We start from the raw sequence: 15,251 nt of genomic DNA on the forward strand, positions 1-15,251 counted from the left end.
CGGGAGTGACCAGGTGTTCACTCTCCCCAGTTAAGGCCGGGACTGTTGCAGTCTCTTTAGAAGCAGCGAGCTCCCCTTCTCTGGAAGGGTCGGTCCCGCTAAGTAAGGCTGAGCCTCTCAAGAATATTGTGGAGCAGATTCCTGCTCTGGGTGGAATAAGGTCTCTTTCAACTCAGCTTCTCTGCAGGTCAGCCTTAGACCGGAGGAGAGCCCCTGGGTTGCCAAAGAGCAGGGGTTTCTAACCTGGGCCGGCGAGCCCCTGAAATTTTCACGTGGGAATGCATTTTGGGGGGGCTGGGGATCTCTGGCTCTGAACAAACACTGGAGTTGAGAAGCATCAACACAAATCATTCTTTCAACCAGCCTTACCCACCGGGGGATCTGGTTAGACGGTTTGCTGACATCAGTGGTCCTCGAACTTTAGGTAGCGCCAGCATCGCCCCGAGGCCTTGTTACAACCCAGATTGCCGGGGCGCGGAGTGATTCAGGGTCAGTAGGTTCGAGGTGGGGGCTGAGGCTCGCCTTCCTAGCGCAGCGTTTCCTGCAGCTGTCCTGGAGACCACACTTCGAGAACCACTGGCTTCCATCAAGACACTTGGCTGATCAAAAAGGCCGTGTGGATGGATTTGCCCTGAAGCTTCTCCTGGCTCCTTGCCCCCTCGATTCTAATTCCCACCCACCCAGCAGCCCCTTGCAACTCAATCCTTCCCCTGCCCTCCTAGCCCCTGCAACACATCCGAAATCAGCTGCTCTCAGATCTAAAAATACTCGCCCTCCCCCAGGACAGCTGAGGGGCTCCGGCTATTTTCCGAGGGTAAGAATAGCTGGCACGTTAGAGTTAATTTCAATAAGAGGGCCAACAGCCAGTATGGAAATACTTGGCTGCTCTAACTTCACTGCTTAAAGCAGCTTTAGCTGTGAATGTATTCAGGCTCCATAATTCATGAAAGGGCACTGGTTAGGTATGTGTCTGTCTGGGGTGGTAAGTAACTTACCTTTTTTGGTATTGTTCTAGAGTGGATACTGGTTAAAATTACCCCAGGAAGCTTCAGCCTGGCTCCAGACACATGGAAAATAGATGTCTTGTGCCAGCCCAAGCTGATGCCTTCAGCAGCCGCGTCTCCTCCCTGGGGGTTGCTTGTCTCTGAGGCCCCCGCAGCTTGCTCTTCAGGCCTTAAGACTTGAGCTGCACATGAAGGACCCATGTTCCCCAAGGCCTTTCGGTGGGGTGAGGGTGAGGGTGAGGGTGAGGGTGAGGGAAGAGTTGAGTGGCAGAAGGGTGCTTCAGCTTTGGGAGGAGACCCCAGGTGTCCTGGGGCATGGGGATTGGGTGGGGAAACTCTGCACCTGGTGGGATTCCTGCCAGACCATCAGACACAGGGAGATCTTCAGTAAGCACCAGTGAGCTTATTGGTTTCCTATGGAGATTGTCTTTTCCTCTTTCCGGTCTTCAGTTTTCTCATCTGTCAAATGAATGGATGGGATTTAGGTGTCTCCAGGGTCTTTTGCAGTTTTATCATTCTGTGACTCAGGAGCTTGGTCTCCAGAGCCTGGGCTGGCAGTGGGCCCCTCCCAGTGCCCTGGTTTGCAGGCAGCAGCAGGGAGCTCAGCACCTTTGGAGAATGGGTCTGCACCGTGCCCCTAAACTCCTTTGGTCTGAGTTCAAATGCGTCTTATGCCTTCCCCTCTCTGGCGAGAATCCCCTACTCCATAAGAACGGGCGCCTCATCCGCCAGCTTCAGTGTTGTATCCCCAGCACCTAGCATACTGCCACGTGCAAAACAGGGGTGCAGCGCTTGGTGAAGGAGTGAAGGCATGCATTCACACACAGACCTCAAGGGGGGCCCAAGATCTGTCCCTAGCTCCCTCTGTTGCTCCTTCAAAGGTGGGTTAGGAGCAAGGCATTCCTCCCTCCCCACTGTTCCTCACCCACCCCCAACTCTACCCTCCACAACCTTCCTCCCCTGAAAGAGCTGAAATCTTGCTTCAGTCACCTGCTCTAGGGGCAAAGTTCCTTCGAGGAGTTTGGACATGCACTACACTGTCCCCGGGACTGCTGAGAATGTGTGGCCTCCTTCCTGTTTTGTTTGGCAGACCGTAGGGCTCTCTCTGTCTTTGCAAACACTCCCTTCTCTCTTCTCCCAGAGCACTGCGGATCCTTGGGGGCTTCTGTCCTGGCCTGAGGGGAGGGTGGGCCTGGGGACGGAGGCTTCCTGCTGGTTCTCATGCTCCCTTCCACTGCCTTCGGGAATCTCTGCCCTTTTCTTGTAGGTGGGAAGGTGGTGAGATCCAGCTCTCAGGTTTGGGCTTGGGGAAGCGGGCAGCGTGGGCATCCTGGCCTGGTTTGGTCCTGAGCTGTTCAGGCCTGCCTGTCCAGACAAAGGGAGCTCCTGAAGCAGCAGCCAGCTCCACAGCAGTCAGGCTGGGGCAGGGAGCCAAAGTGCCAGCTTTGGGGATCAAATGTAAAATGTCCTGGTTTTTTCCCTCTCCGCACGTCCTCAGGGATGCACGGGGTGGTTGTCAGAAGCAGTTGGGGATTGGTCTCAGCTGCCCTGCCCAATACCAAGGATCATCAGTTACACCGTGATCGCCTGGGCCACCTTCACTTTAAACATAAACCACGAAAATATGCCATTACACACAGATTTCACCGTACTTGAGAGGAACAAGAGGGCACAGCCCCATTTTACATGTGGTTGACGCTGTGCTTCTCTTTTCTACCCCTCCGACTGTAGAGTTTGGATCCTCTTTGCTGCAGGGGTGGGTTCTGACTGTTCTAAGCCAATCAGCTTAATCTCATCCCAACTGAGTCCTAAGCCAATCAGCATGTGGCATTCACTTGGCCACAGTAACTGGTTCAGCAGGGCCCCAGCTGGCCCAGAGCCCAGACTGTGGTTCAGAGGTCGTGGGAGAAGACCCTCTCACCCTGGGAGCTGTTGGCAGCCATCCTTGACCATGAGAGAAGAAATGACGCAGGAGTTGCACGGCGCCCTGAGCCTGGACTGTTCTGGTAACCAGGGACACCCTTCTATTGCTTAGGCCAGCGTGAGTCTGGCTTTCCACTCCACCAAGTTTGGCGTCTTACCTACATGTCGACTTCACGATTCCTGTAACAACCAAGGACACGCCTCTCGCACTTTAAAGGCACCTTCTCTCTCACGACCACGACTATCACCTTGGCACGGAATTCATGTGATTTTAAGGAGATGCTCCAGATTTAAGCTCTGTTCCATGAATTCACCAAGAGACCTTGGGCAAGTTATGTAGTCACTTTGGGCTTTTATCTCTATCTTTTTAACCAAAGGGAAGTTAGCGGGATGACCTCTGGGGTTGTTCCTGCTGGGAAAGCCCCCGTTTCAGTGTGTTGGGCAGTGTCTGTCCTCCTGGGCCCAACCCCAGAGCCAGATTTAGCAGGGCTGGGTGGGACCTGGGCGTTGAATCAGGTTAACGTGGAACTCCATCCCAACACCTTTTCTTCCCGTCCTCTGCTGGGGTTAATGTTTGGGGGTCAGGTGTGACTGCCCTCTGCCATCTGGGGCCTTGTCTCCTTGCAAGGCAGTGTTCCACTCCACACCCCCTGCAGCAAGGACACAGTGGCCAATCCCCCCAAGTGCTAAGGAAGTTCTCCTCTTCCTATGGCCTGGGCCTGGTATGTTTCCCACTGGTTGCCAGGAAGCTCGGAGCTATGCTGACAGCCCCGCAGGGGTGACCACCTCTTCCTTGGGTCCTGCCACAGTCCTCTCCCCCAGTAGGTGTTGCTGTTGAGAGGCTTGGATGGTGTCTAATCATTTAATGAGGTACCACACATCCAGTAAGTCCTCAGTAAATGGGAGCTACTATCATGCCTTCTGTTTTCTGATTTCCCTTTCTACTTTATTTGTAACCATCTGGTTACACGTATCGTTGCTGGTGTTGCCACAGGTATGTTTCGGGAGTGGGCAGTGCAACCCAATAAAGACCTGGATTCCGAGTTCTCTGTCTTCTATTCCCTCCCACTGTTGCCCGTTTCCTAGTTAGAAAACCAAGTTAGAAGTGGCTTGAGAAGATGGATTTTTATTTCTTCTTTTAAAAAAATAAATAAAGTGAATACACTGGTTTGAATTTCCTTCCCCTATTACTCTCTCCCTTGGAACAACTGAGCATTCTTAAGACAGAGAGGCAGAGAGCGGGCCGCCCAGACCCACGCTGGAGAGAGGACACTTGATGCAGGGGGAGCCAGCAGGGGGCCTGGTGGGCGAGTGTGGCTGGCCCAGCCTCGGCTGCCGAGGCGGTGCTCCACCTGGGGCGGGGGACGGATGTTCCCAGGCTGGCTCCAGACCTCACAGTTCAGTCTTCACCTTGTGCATCAGATCCTTCTGGTCAATTTTGTCCAGGTCCTGGTACCAGCGGTTGTAAGCAAGCAGGGCGACGTTCTTGGCGGCTACAGCCATGACCTCCACAGAGCTGGCCGCCCACTCCAGGGCATTGAGGTGGAAGAGCTGGTCATGGAGTGCAAACCGAGGGAGGGTGGTGCGGGAGCCGTGGATGGGGTGGGCCTGCCACTCGGCTGTCTGCACGGAATAATAAGAGCGGAAGAGGGTCTTCAGCTGAGACCGAAGGAGGGGTTTGGGGGACTGGACTCGCCAAACGGCTGCCTCCTGAGGCTGCTTCCGCCGGAAGTTGGTCGAGATGTTGACAGGACAGATATTGTCCAGGGCCCAGAAGAAGGTGGGGAAATCTGTGGTAAGGATGTTGGCGAAGGGGAAAAGCTTAGGGTCAGGGAAGCCGAAGTAAGAAGAGTTGAGGTAGCCATGGACCAAGGAGACTACGGTGGGCTGGAAAGAGTCCTGGGTGACGTCGAGGGGCAGGTCGAAGCCTTCGAAGGCGATGGTGCTGCTGTTGCCCAGGTGCAGGGGGGTGGCGATGACCACTATGTCGTAGAAGTCAAAGCCAATGCCCACCTCGTTCTCATACTCTACCAGGTACAAGGGTTTCCCTTCTGGAAGAAAGCACAAAAGTCAACTTATTTCTTGGCTTCTACCCCCTGATCTCCCACCTGGGGCCCAGCACAGAGGGTATGAGACCCTGCGGACAGCTGGGCTGTCCCGATGGCAGGCCCTCGTCTTTCTATGCTGGTGTGGCTGCAGGGCGAGCACTGGGCCGGGAGTCAGGAGACTCAAGCTCTGGCTCTGCTCTTGCCGCTGACTGTGGCTCAGAATCCTCACTGGTCAAATGAACAGAGCCAGACCGATATAAACCTCAGTGTTCCGGCTCTGACACCTGAACTGGGACAACAGTGCCCTCTGGTGTCACTTGGTAGTGCTGGGGCTTCCCAAAGTTTTTCTGGAATCCACTCAGGCACGTCACAGACTGGGGTTTAGGGACTGAACAGGTGTAAGTGTTCACTGTCTAGGAAAGGAGTGGCCACACCCACTGCTCCATCCACTCACCTGTATGCTGCAGGGTCACAGAGGTCACTGTGGCATGGATCACGTTGGCCTTGGACAGCTTGAGCAGACCAGAACAAACCAGCTTGTTGCCTCCCTCCACAGACCACAGGGTGCCTTGGGCCCCGGCTAGTGCCATGGCTCCTGGGCAAAGGGGGGAGGGGGTTGGTGGGCTCTCAGAACCTCTGGGTAGTGGGGCCGAAGAATCCACCACCATACTGTCTTGGCCTCCCTCCCATGCTAAGACTCCTCCCAACCATGGGCATGGAGAGACAGCACACACGAAGATAAATACAACACATTTCTAATGCTATTAAGTGAAAACTCTATGTTCAACGCAAGGGCCAGCTACGGAAGACCACAGGTTGTAGGATTCTGTTTATACAGACTACCTGGAGTGGGCAAACCCACAGAGACACAGCAGATTCGTGGTTGCCCAGGGCTGGAGAGCTGGGGGTACTGGGGAGGTGACGGCTAAAGCTAAAGGTATGAGGTTACTTTTGGGGGCGATGAAAATGTGGAGGATGTACAATTGTGAATATCCTCAAAACCACTCAAGTGTACACTTTAAATGGGTAAGTGGTGTGTTATGTGATTTATATCTTGAAGGACACACACAAAATATGAAAGAGTGAACAGGGAAGTCCTATGAGGGGACGCCTGGTGGGATCTGAAGGCTGGGAAGGAGCCAGAGGAACCGTATCCTGGGCACATGGGAGGTGCCTGTTAATTCCAAATCTTTCCATTCATCCATTCAACAAGAATGGGCTGAGTGCCTACAATGGTCTATCCAGGGGAGACACCGATTCCTGCCCTCAGGAAGCATCGATTCTAGTGGGAGATAAAGTAAGGAAATGTAACAGTCCACTGGAGGATGACATCTGCAGGGTAGAGGGCCTGGGACTGCTGGGGGCGGGGGGCAGGGGTTGAGGTATAACTTAAATCTGGGAGCTAGGGTGGCTTCAATGGAAAGGTACCATCTGCACAAAGACAGTGGGGAAGGAGCATTTACCATGACTGTGCCTCAGGGAAAAATGTTCCAGGTAGAGGGAGGGCCACATGAGAGCACTCAGGTGGGGACAAGGCCAGGGTGGCTGTACTGGGGTGAGTGGGGGTGGGGAGGTGGAGCCTAGGCCACAGAGGGCCTTGCAGGCCACTGAATGGACTTCAGGCTTCTCCTGAAGGAAAAAGGGAGCCTTTATGGAGTTTCACATGCAGGCCTGCCATGGTGTCTTTTGTTTTAACAGGATCATTCAGCAGACATGTTGAGAATAGCCTGTAGGGGAGGGTGGGCAGGGTGGGGGTGGGGGCATGGACCTGGTGGGGGACTTGCAGTAATCCAGGTGAGGGATACTAGTGGTTTAGGCCCGGGAGAAAGCAGTGCTGGGAAACTGTTGGATTCTGGGTATGTGTGGAAGTAAAGCAGATGGGATTTGTTGACACACCAGGTGAAGAATATGACAGAAGGAAGTGAATCAAGGTTTTTGGCCTGACCAATGGAAAGGAGTAACAACCAACCAAGCTGGGAGGGGCAGGCCTGCAGGGAAAGGTCAGGAGCTCAGGTCTGGATGTGCTGAGTGTGAGATGCCCACTAAACCTCCCAGTGGAGACAAAGGGGTGGTGGCCAGCACGCATGAGACTGCAGTTCTGGAGAGAGGTCGGGCTGGAGGTCATGTCTGGGGGGCAGGTGGGTAGAATCTAGTGCCTTGAGACTGGCTGAGCTCGCCGAGGGAGCATGAGAACAGGACCAAGGACTGAGCCTGGGCCCCTCCCTGTCACGGCGCTGGTAGAAGAGAAGGGCCCGGCCAAGCAGGCGGGGAGGAGAGGCCAGCCAAGCAGGCGGGGGGGAGAGGCCGGCGAGTGCCGGTGAAATTTCTCGGCCGTACTTGCCCAGCCCCCATCCTCCCACTGCCCCAGAAAAATCCTGCATCTTCCAAGGCCCAGTGTGGTCACCATGCCTTGGAAGAGATAGGCCCCAGGGGCCCTCCCAGGCAGATTTAGTTGTGACCCCTCTGGTGGCCTGTGCTGGAGGACAGGGGTTGTGCACATGCCCACTGGCCCCAGTCCTGCGTGGGAAGAGGAGATGGGCTAAGAGATGAATACACAGGGCCCAGAGACCCCCCTCGGGGTAGTTCCTGAAACTAACCTAATCAGTAGTGGAAAACCATTGGACCTGAGATCTGAGCCTCGCTTTCACCATCTGTGAAGTGGGGTAAACACCATTTCCTGGCAGCTCAGAGGACCCATGCCAGAATCAAGAGGGGATGGGACAACGGAGTGCTCAGGCAACGGTACCGAGCCGGGCAGATGTGAGGTTATTATGGGGATCCCAGCCATGCTGGGCACTGTGGGTCAGGGAAGGGCAGGTGGGCAGGCCAAGGCCTGTGGGCTTACCAGCAAAGGCAGGCATCGCTGCTGACTGGCCGTAGCTGGCCCGCAGGACGGCGGAGACGATGTCATCTATAAAGCGCTGTGTGACGCCCACCTGGAGCAGGGACTCAGCCACAGAGCGCTGGGTCATGTTGATGAAGCTGGACTCCCCCAGCGAATAGAGCAGCTCCTCCACGCCCGAGAAGGCGTAACCGTGGGCCTGGTACTTATAGATCCTGGGAGACACGTGGAGCTGGAGCCCTTGTACAGAAAGGTCTTTGGGCTGACCACCCGTTGCAGTGTCCCTGCACCTGGGCTGACCACCCACTGCTGGGTCACTACATCTGGGAGGCCCAGCGGGGACCCACCCTCCTTTCCATGTAGAGGTCAGAGAGAGACTGGTTACATTCCCTTTGGCTTGTTCACTGGCTGTGGTGGGCCTGTCCCATCTAGAGGGACAGTGCAGAGGGAAGGACAAATCCCCCAGAATCCCACTAGACCTGGCTTCACATTGGGGCTCTGCTGGCTGACAGGTGCAAAAGCCACCTGTCTACCCTTCTCCCCCACCCGGCTGCTGCATGTCCCAGGCTGGCCCTGCCCGGTGCCTGAGTTTACAACCCATGCTTAGTTTAGCAGAGGGAAAGAAAATGCTATGGTGACAACACCAGAGACCATGCCTGTACCAACTTAGTATGTTTCTCACGCTGGGGGCTTGCTCAGGACCAGGACGGAACAGAACTGGGTTCGTTCCCCGTCTCTTTTTCCCTCTCCCTCTGGAAGCCCCCCAGCTCCACCCAGCCCTACCTCATGAACTTCTCCATGACCTCCTCCACCCACATCTGCAGTCGCAGGAAGCTGATGCCGTAGTGCCACCAGAGGCGGAAGAGGTTCAGCAGGTACCAGTCAGTCTCCTCCAGCACAAAGTTCTCCCCGCCGAAGATGGCGCTCCTGCCCACTACCTCACGCCGGTGTTTCAGCCCTGCAGAGACAAGGGGGAGCCCCTCAGGTCCCCTTCAGAGGGCCCCCCAGGAGAACTAGCCGGGCCTGAAGCTGAAATTCGGGGCCTCCCTGAAGGATGCAGATGCACTGGCTCCCCTGACGGGAATACGAATACTACGGTTTGTTCACCTGTGCTGTTTGCTCACAATAGGAAGCAAATACACTGGGGAAATGTTGGGCCTGGCTAGTCCATAAAGAGATGCAAATGAAAATAACGTACTGTTTTATATTTTTCCCCCCAAAAGGAATCCTCTCAGCTGCAAGCGAAATTCAGGTGTCATCCTGGAATGTCAGGAGTGGGCAGTGCTGGGCACCAAGACCACATGGGACAAACTACAGCTCCTTGTAACCATCCACCCTCTACAGCTTACAGAGCACAGGAGTGTGGCTCTGTGCCCTCCTCTCATGGCCTGCAAAGAGGCAGGGCGGGCATCAAAGTGTGGAAACTGAGGCTTCGAGGTTATAGGGCCTGCCCCACATCACAGGTTTCTGTCTTTTCCCCTCTGATTCCTGCCTCTGAGTCACCAGTAAGTACGTTCCTTCAGCCTCCTTCCAGAGAGATTTTGTGCCAATACTCATACATGGTGTATCTGTGAGTTATCCCCGCCGCCCCACCACCACATTCTGTGCACCTTCCTGACATGCTGTGTCTTGGAGATTGTCTTACACCTGGCCATAAAGGACATCCCCATCTGGCTGACCAGTCTGTGTACTTCAAGAATAATTTATTTAATTCCAGAACCCAGTGGGTGGGCAGGCAGGGTATTTTCAAACTTCTGCTGTTTTAAACATTGCTGGGATGAGTAAGCTTGTGTGTGTGCCTCTTTGTGCATGTGCAATGCCACTTCTGCAAAGTGGAATGTCGGGGTCAGACAGTACATGCGTTTGTGTTTTTGAAAGACACTGCTGGGATCACACCCCAGCTCTCTCCCTTTTTAGCTGCATGGCCTTAGCCATGGTGTATACATTTTCTGAGCCTCCATCTCCTCAGGAGGAGATATAACCCCCATCTTGTAGGCTGGTAGAGAGGATCAGAGGTGATGTCTACATACCACCTACAAGGATGCCAGGTACCTGGCAAGCACATAGCATGTGCAAGCCATTTTGATCATGATTATTAAGAGGCAGCAAATTAAAAGGGAAAGAAACTGGCCTTTGAGTCAAACCTGAGCTGTAATCCGGGCTCTGCAACTAACTCACTGTGTAACCTCAGGCAAGTTCCTTCCCCTCTCTGGTTTCAGCTGCTCCATCTGTAAAACGAGGAGATTGGGCTACGTGACCTTCTGGCCTTGACCACTGGGGCAATCTGGGAGGGGCCTGATGGCTGCCACCAGCCCCGGAGGCTGGACAATGGAGCCCCAGACGGCACACTCACCCAGGTGCTTGACGAAGTCCTGCATGTGCAGGCTCAGCGAGTGGAAGGAGGCGGCCCCGCTCTCGTAGTGCTGCTTGTTGACCGAGATGGTGGCCAAGCGGCCGCCCACCGTCCCCTTCTCAAACACGTCGATCTGCACTCGGGCGCCAAAATGCTGCTGGAGGAAATGGGTCACCGCAGAGCCCCCAATTCCAGCTCCAACCACGGCTGTTAGCGGCCCGGGAGGCAGGCAAGGAAAGAGACAGAGGATGGGCATGAGACTGTGGGCCACACCTCCTCAGCCTCCTGGGGCCAGTGATTCCCAGGCACTTGCATAGGCTTGTAACATCTCAAAAAAGGCAATCTGCAGACTAGTTTTTAGTAAAGCTATTAGTAAAGAAGAAAGGACACTCTGAAAACTGCCATCTACTGTAACCCTCACTTTGTAAAGAAAAGGACACATTAGCAGCAAAAAAGCAGGAACCTCAAAATTCAGGATGATCATTTAAAGAGAATAAATTTCGTCTGATACAAAATTCATTGCACTGCACCTGTTTTTATTTCACTATGAAAACCTAGTCACTGACAGGTACTGTTAGGCAGACCAGTGTTTGGAAACCACTTCTTAATCCAAGGATTGGCTATAGTTCACAGACCAAACCTATGCAGATGCTTGTTTTTGTAAACAAAAAGTTTTACTGGAATACAGCCAAATACTTTCTTTAGCTTACTGTCCTGGCTGCGTGCATGTAAGGCAGAGTTGAGTAGTTGAACAGAGCTGTTTGGCCTGCAAAAGCTAGAATAGTTACTCTCTGACCCTTGACTAAAGAAGTCAGCCAACCCTTGGTCTAGTCCAACCTTTTACCTGACACATCATTTCTGTATGTTTGCCAAGACTGGAATGCACCCTGTGACGGACGGGTTGCTCATTGCCCTATAGTGTACTTTTTTCCATCTTGGACACCTGTTACAAAGTTTCAGCTCTTTGAGGTCTTTGTGGGTCTTATCATCCATTGTCTTTCCTACACCTCTTGCTTTCCTGTTATTTGCAAACTTTGCTCACATGCCATCGTATTCTTATCCAAGTCACTGGTAAATGTTTGACTGCACAGGACTGTGAGGTGCTATGGGGAACCACTGGCCAGACAGACACTAATCCTGAATAGGACTGAGAGAGGACAGTAAAGCAGCCATGGTGCTACTGAACTGTCCTGACACCCTACCCACTGTCTTTGCCCACCATGGATCTGATCCTCTCATACGACAGGCTAGGAACCCTAGCCAAAAAGAAAATAAGATAAATCTGGTGCGATTTGTCCTTGCTAGACCTATGTTGGACACTAACACCACAAGTACCTGCCAAGAAGGCAAAAAACAACAAAAAGAAACACACAAAAAACAAGGCTGTTAATCAGCTGGCCTCCACTTACTTAGTCCATTCCCTGCCTGGCCCTTGCACTACTCCACCTTCTTATCTGTCTGGACTTCTTTTGCTGTGGAGCACGTGACTGCTCTGCTCTCTCTCTCGCCTGTGCCTTGTCTGCGTTGCTCACTTTTCCAGGAATGCGCTGTCACTCTCTGCTTCGCTGACTCCTATGACCCTCAAGTCATCCCTTGCTTTGGCTGACCCAGCTAAGACAAGTCAGGTGTCCCTTCAGCATATTTCCGCATAACACTCTCCTTACCCTTGGCCTGGTCCTCGGCTCGTTCTGCTCAAGGTCCATTTAAGGATTGAGAGCAGGTATCTACGCCCCCAGATCCTGGCAGGCAGTGGAGTTCATTAAGTATTTGTTGTACGTTGAAAAACAAACCACTTCCTCTTTCTCAGTGTTTACAAAGCCATGTCCAAGAATGCCATTAACCTTTTTAAAACAGTTTGTTCACCTCTCCTCCATTTGCAAGAGCCCCAACTTACCCATTTTTCCAAAGAACCTGCTATCACAAGGCCTGGAAGCTGTCCAAGGGCCACGGGGCAGCAGAAGACCTCGCTCCCTCAACACCCATGAACTAACTGATAGCTGCTCTCTGGTCTACGGTAAGATGTGCTGGGGCACAAGTAGAATCAGACGGGGCCTCTGCCCTCCTGAGCCCAGGCTGCAGCGGGCAGACAGACTCACACACAATCAGCTATGACAATGTGTAATTAAGTGTGACAACAGGGTTCCAGGGAATCCTGAGGAGGAAGCAATGAGCTCTGCCTGAGGGTGGGTAGACAAAAGGGGAAGAAGCATTCGGTTGGGACCTTGGAGGACACCAGCTTTGTTTGTGAGTGGAAACACGTTCTCCACAGAGAGAAGGGCGTGAGCAGGGCAGTGTGTGGAACTCTGGGACTTCAAGGGTCCAATGCCACACTGAGGTGTTCACATTTGAACCTGCAGCAGTCTGAGGGTTAAGCTGTGCTAACAGGAAGCTCCTCGTTCTCAATGGGGTAGAGTCCAAAACACCGAAGGAGGACAGAGGCTCCTGTCAGAGGGCTGAGGACAATCAGGAAACTACCGGGCAGGTTGGCACTGCCACGTGTCCTGCTCTAGATGCCCCTGGGGCAAGGTGGGCAGGGCCGGCAGGAATGAGGCAGGTGGCAAGCTTTGCACTGCCAGAAACAGTAGTGCTGGGAGGAGGCCCTGAGCCTTCCGCAGTGGTCTGTGGGGAGTGTCCTTCTCTGCTGTCCACTCCCAAGAGATGGAGTGCCCAGCACCTCCACACACTGCCTGCCTAACTCTCCCCCATCCTCCAAAGCCTGGCTCAAAATCTACTTTCTCCACCACTGTGTCTTCTTTGACCACTGTAGCCATCAAGATTTTCTTTCCTCTGAAAACCCTGAACTGTCAGTCCCAAACTTATTTCTGGCAGACTTCAGTCTGTCTTAACCCTCTGCAGCCCGGCCTGTGGTTCTAGAACCCATGGAGCCTTAGCACTGCACTGAGAATAAGTCTGTGGTGCGCCCCTCCCTGCCGAGTGCAGTGCACGGAGGGCAGATAAGAGGAGTAGGGACCCTGACTCCCCCAGGCCAGAAGCCCAACATCTCTGCCTACTATGGACATTTTATATGTGAGGGACATGACAATCTTCAAGTCATGTTGAGTTAAATGACAATTGTTAAGAGGAAAAAACTATAAATAAATATGGAATGCTAGTGAATGATATGCATAATGAAGTACTTAGTAAAGTGTCCTGAGGCTTGCAATTTATTTTGAAATCCATTAAAATTAAGATGGATTAATGGGTGTGTGATAGGTATGTGATAAGACAAGTACAGTAGCAGTGTGTTAATGGCAGAAACCAGGCGGTAGGTATACAGATGATTACTGTGTAATTCTTTCAACTTTGGTGTATGTTCGAAAGTTTTTCAAATAAAATATTGAGGAAAAAAGCAAAAAAACCCCACCAAAATCAGAAACAAAAAACCCAACCAAACCCCACAAATAAAATGACTGCTGTCAAAATGTTCCCCACTCTGTCACTCAGCCATTCTATCTCCAGCAGACCTACCATGGGTTCTGTCTCCACTTAGGCCATCTCCTACTCTCACAAGGTTCTGGCTTAGATGTTGCCTCCAGGAAGCCCTCCAGGGCCCTCCCAGAGCCACCAAAGGCTGAGGTGAAGTGCATTTCCTCTATATCAGGGTACTTACAGCCTTGTATGTATGTATTTCCATGTATTATTCAGTCTTCCGCTGCAGAACTATGAGCACCGTGCGTACTACTCAGGCCTTCAATAAACCTTTGTGTATGACAACCTTCCAGACTCTGTCCTCTGTCATCGGGGCACCTGGCAAAAAGCCAGGTCCATGGCAGGTGCTCACTGTTTCTGAATCTTTCGGTGAGATCAGTGGCCAGTCCTGCCTCAAGCCTATTTCCCGCCCGAGACAGCCAGGGACGAATGTCCACACCACCCTCCGCATCAGCACATTGCCTACGGCAGGCAGTCCCCTTCCTTGCCCCGCCGCAGTCCCTTACCTCTCCTCTACCCAGTTCCTCTCCTGAGGACCCCTCCGTCACACATCTCTCTTCCCCATCCCCCACCCAGCTGCGGCAGGCTAAGAACCCTTTTCCCGCGCGCAGCCCTCCCCAGCTCAGCACCCCATCGCGTCCTTCCCGCACCGATTTTACTGGGCCGGGCGTCTCCGCCTGTAGCGGCGGCTGCGAGGAGCGTGGCCAGCGCGGCGAGGAGGCGGGCAGCACGGGCCATGGCGGGCGGCAACAGGGGCAGCACGCCGGGGCTGGGGTGCTAGCGTGTTGGCGCTGTGCTCACCGCCCCGCCCCGGAGCGCCACTGGCCGTCCCGCCTTCCAGACTCGCAGTATACGGCTTCTCATTGGACAAGTAGCCTTCCCTCTCCGGCACAGGGCCCTCATTAGCTGCCTCTCTCTCTCCGGGAAGGCTCTATCATTGGCAGCTTCCCCATCCCGCCTCCTGACTGTGGGCTCCTCATTGGCTGGCTCTTCTTGCTCCGAAGCAGGTGTGCATTCTTCGGATGCTCAGCATCAGGACCAGGATCCTACTGCGGGGAGATTGGTGGAAGAGAAAGAATTGAATCTCCTCGATCTCCTCGGTTCAAGGCCAACCTCTGACAGTTACTAACTGTAACGTGCCTTCTCTGTGTCTCATTCAGTTTCGTTGCTCTACCTTTCTCAGTGGTTGAGACAATCATGTGAGGTAAGGAAGGTGAAAACAGTTGGCAGTGTCTGCTAGCGCTGGAAATTGCTGACCAGGCTGAAATAAGGCCAGATGCTTTTGAGGCTTCTGTTATTTTATTTTTTTGCAGTTTCTACATACAGCTCATATCGCTGCCTTCTACCCAAAACAAAACCAAACAACCCCAAACAAAACAAAAAGTCTTCATGCACTCTCTACTCACAGGGGAGGAGGGGATAAGCTCCCATTTTCAGCCTCTGAGAAAACAAGACCATTCAGGGTGGCTGGTTTATGGCACTGAAAGACAGATTTCTTCTAGCAGAAAATGAAGTTGGGGATGAGTTCATAACAAGTAAATTCCATGTTTATTCAGTTAGATTATGGCTGAGAGAAGAAACTGCCAAGGGATTCCGAGAACAGTAAAAGCACATACAGCTGGGGTCCTAAATCAGCTTTGAGTCTTGATTTA

The 15,251-nt window shown here is 53.1% G+C and overlaps 1 protein-coding gene across 1 annotated transcript; it reads right to left on the minus strand.

Moving 5' to 3' along the window:
- Nucleotides 1–4,037: 4,037 nt before the first annotated feature.
- On the minus strand, nt 4,038–14,405 carry PCYOX1L (prenylcysteine oxidase 1 like). Its single transcript, XM_045825550.1, has 6 exons — nt 14,250–14,405; nt 10,171–10,377; nt 8,601–8,775; nt 7,821–8,032; nt 5,430–5,570; nt 4,038–4,978 (listed from the first exon to the last, which is right to left on the minus strand). The coding sequence occupies exons 1-6, from the start codon at nt 14,335–14,337 to the stop codon at nt 4,320–4,322; spliced, it is 1,482 nt and encodes a 493-aa protein (XP_045681506.1). The 5' UTR covers nt 14,338–14,405; the 3' UTR covers nt 4,038–4,319.
- Between the last annotated feature and the right edge of the window lie 846 nt (nt 14,406–15,251).

The sequence above is a fragment of the Phyllostomus hastatus genome, unplaced genomic scaffold (assembly GCF_019186645.2).
Source record: "Phyllostomus hastatus isolate PE091 unplaced genomic scaffold, TTU_PhHast_1.1 phas_contig_150, whole genome shotgun sequence".
NCBI lineage: Eukaryota > Metazoa > Chordata > Mammalia > Chiroptera > Phyllostomidae > Phyllostomus > Phyllostomus hastatus.

Bases quoted from the DNA above. Each gene is read 5' to 3' on its own strand.
- PCYOX1L (XM_045825550.1), bottom strand. From the start codon at position 14,337: ATGGCCCGTGCTGCCCGCCTCCTCGCCGCGCTGGCCACGCTCCTCGCA. The intron at 10,378-14,249 runs GTGCGGGAAGGA...GGCCGCTAACAG, and splicing joins CGCCCGGCCCAGTAAAATCG to CCGTGGTTGGAGCTGGAATT. The intron at 8,033-8,600 runs GTAGGGCTGGGT...CGTGTCTCCCAG, and splicing joins GTCATGGAGAAGTTCATGAG to GATCTATAAGTACCAGGCCC.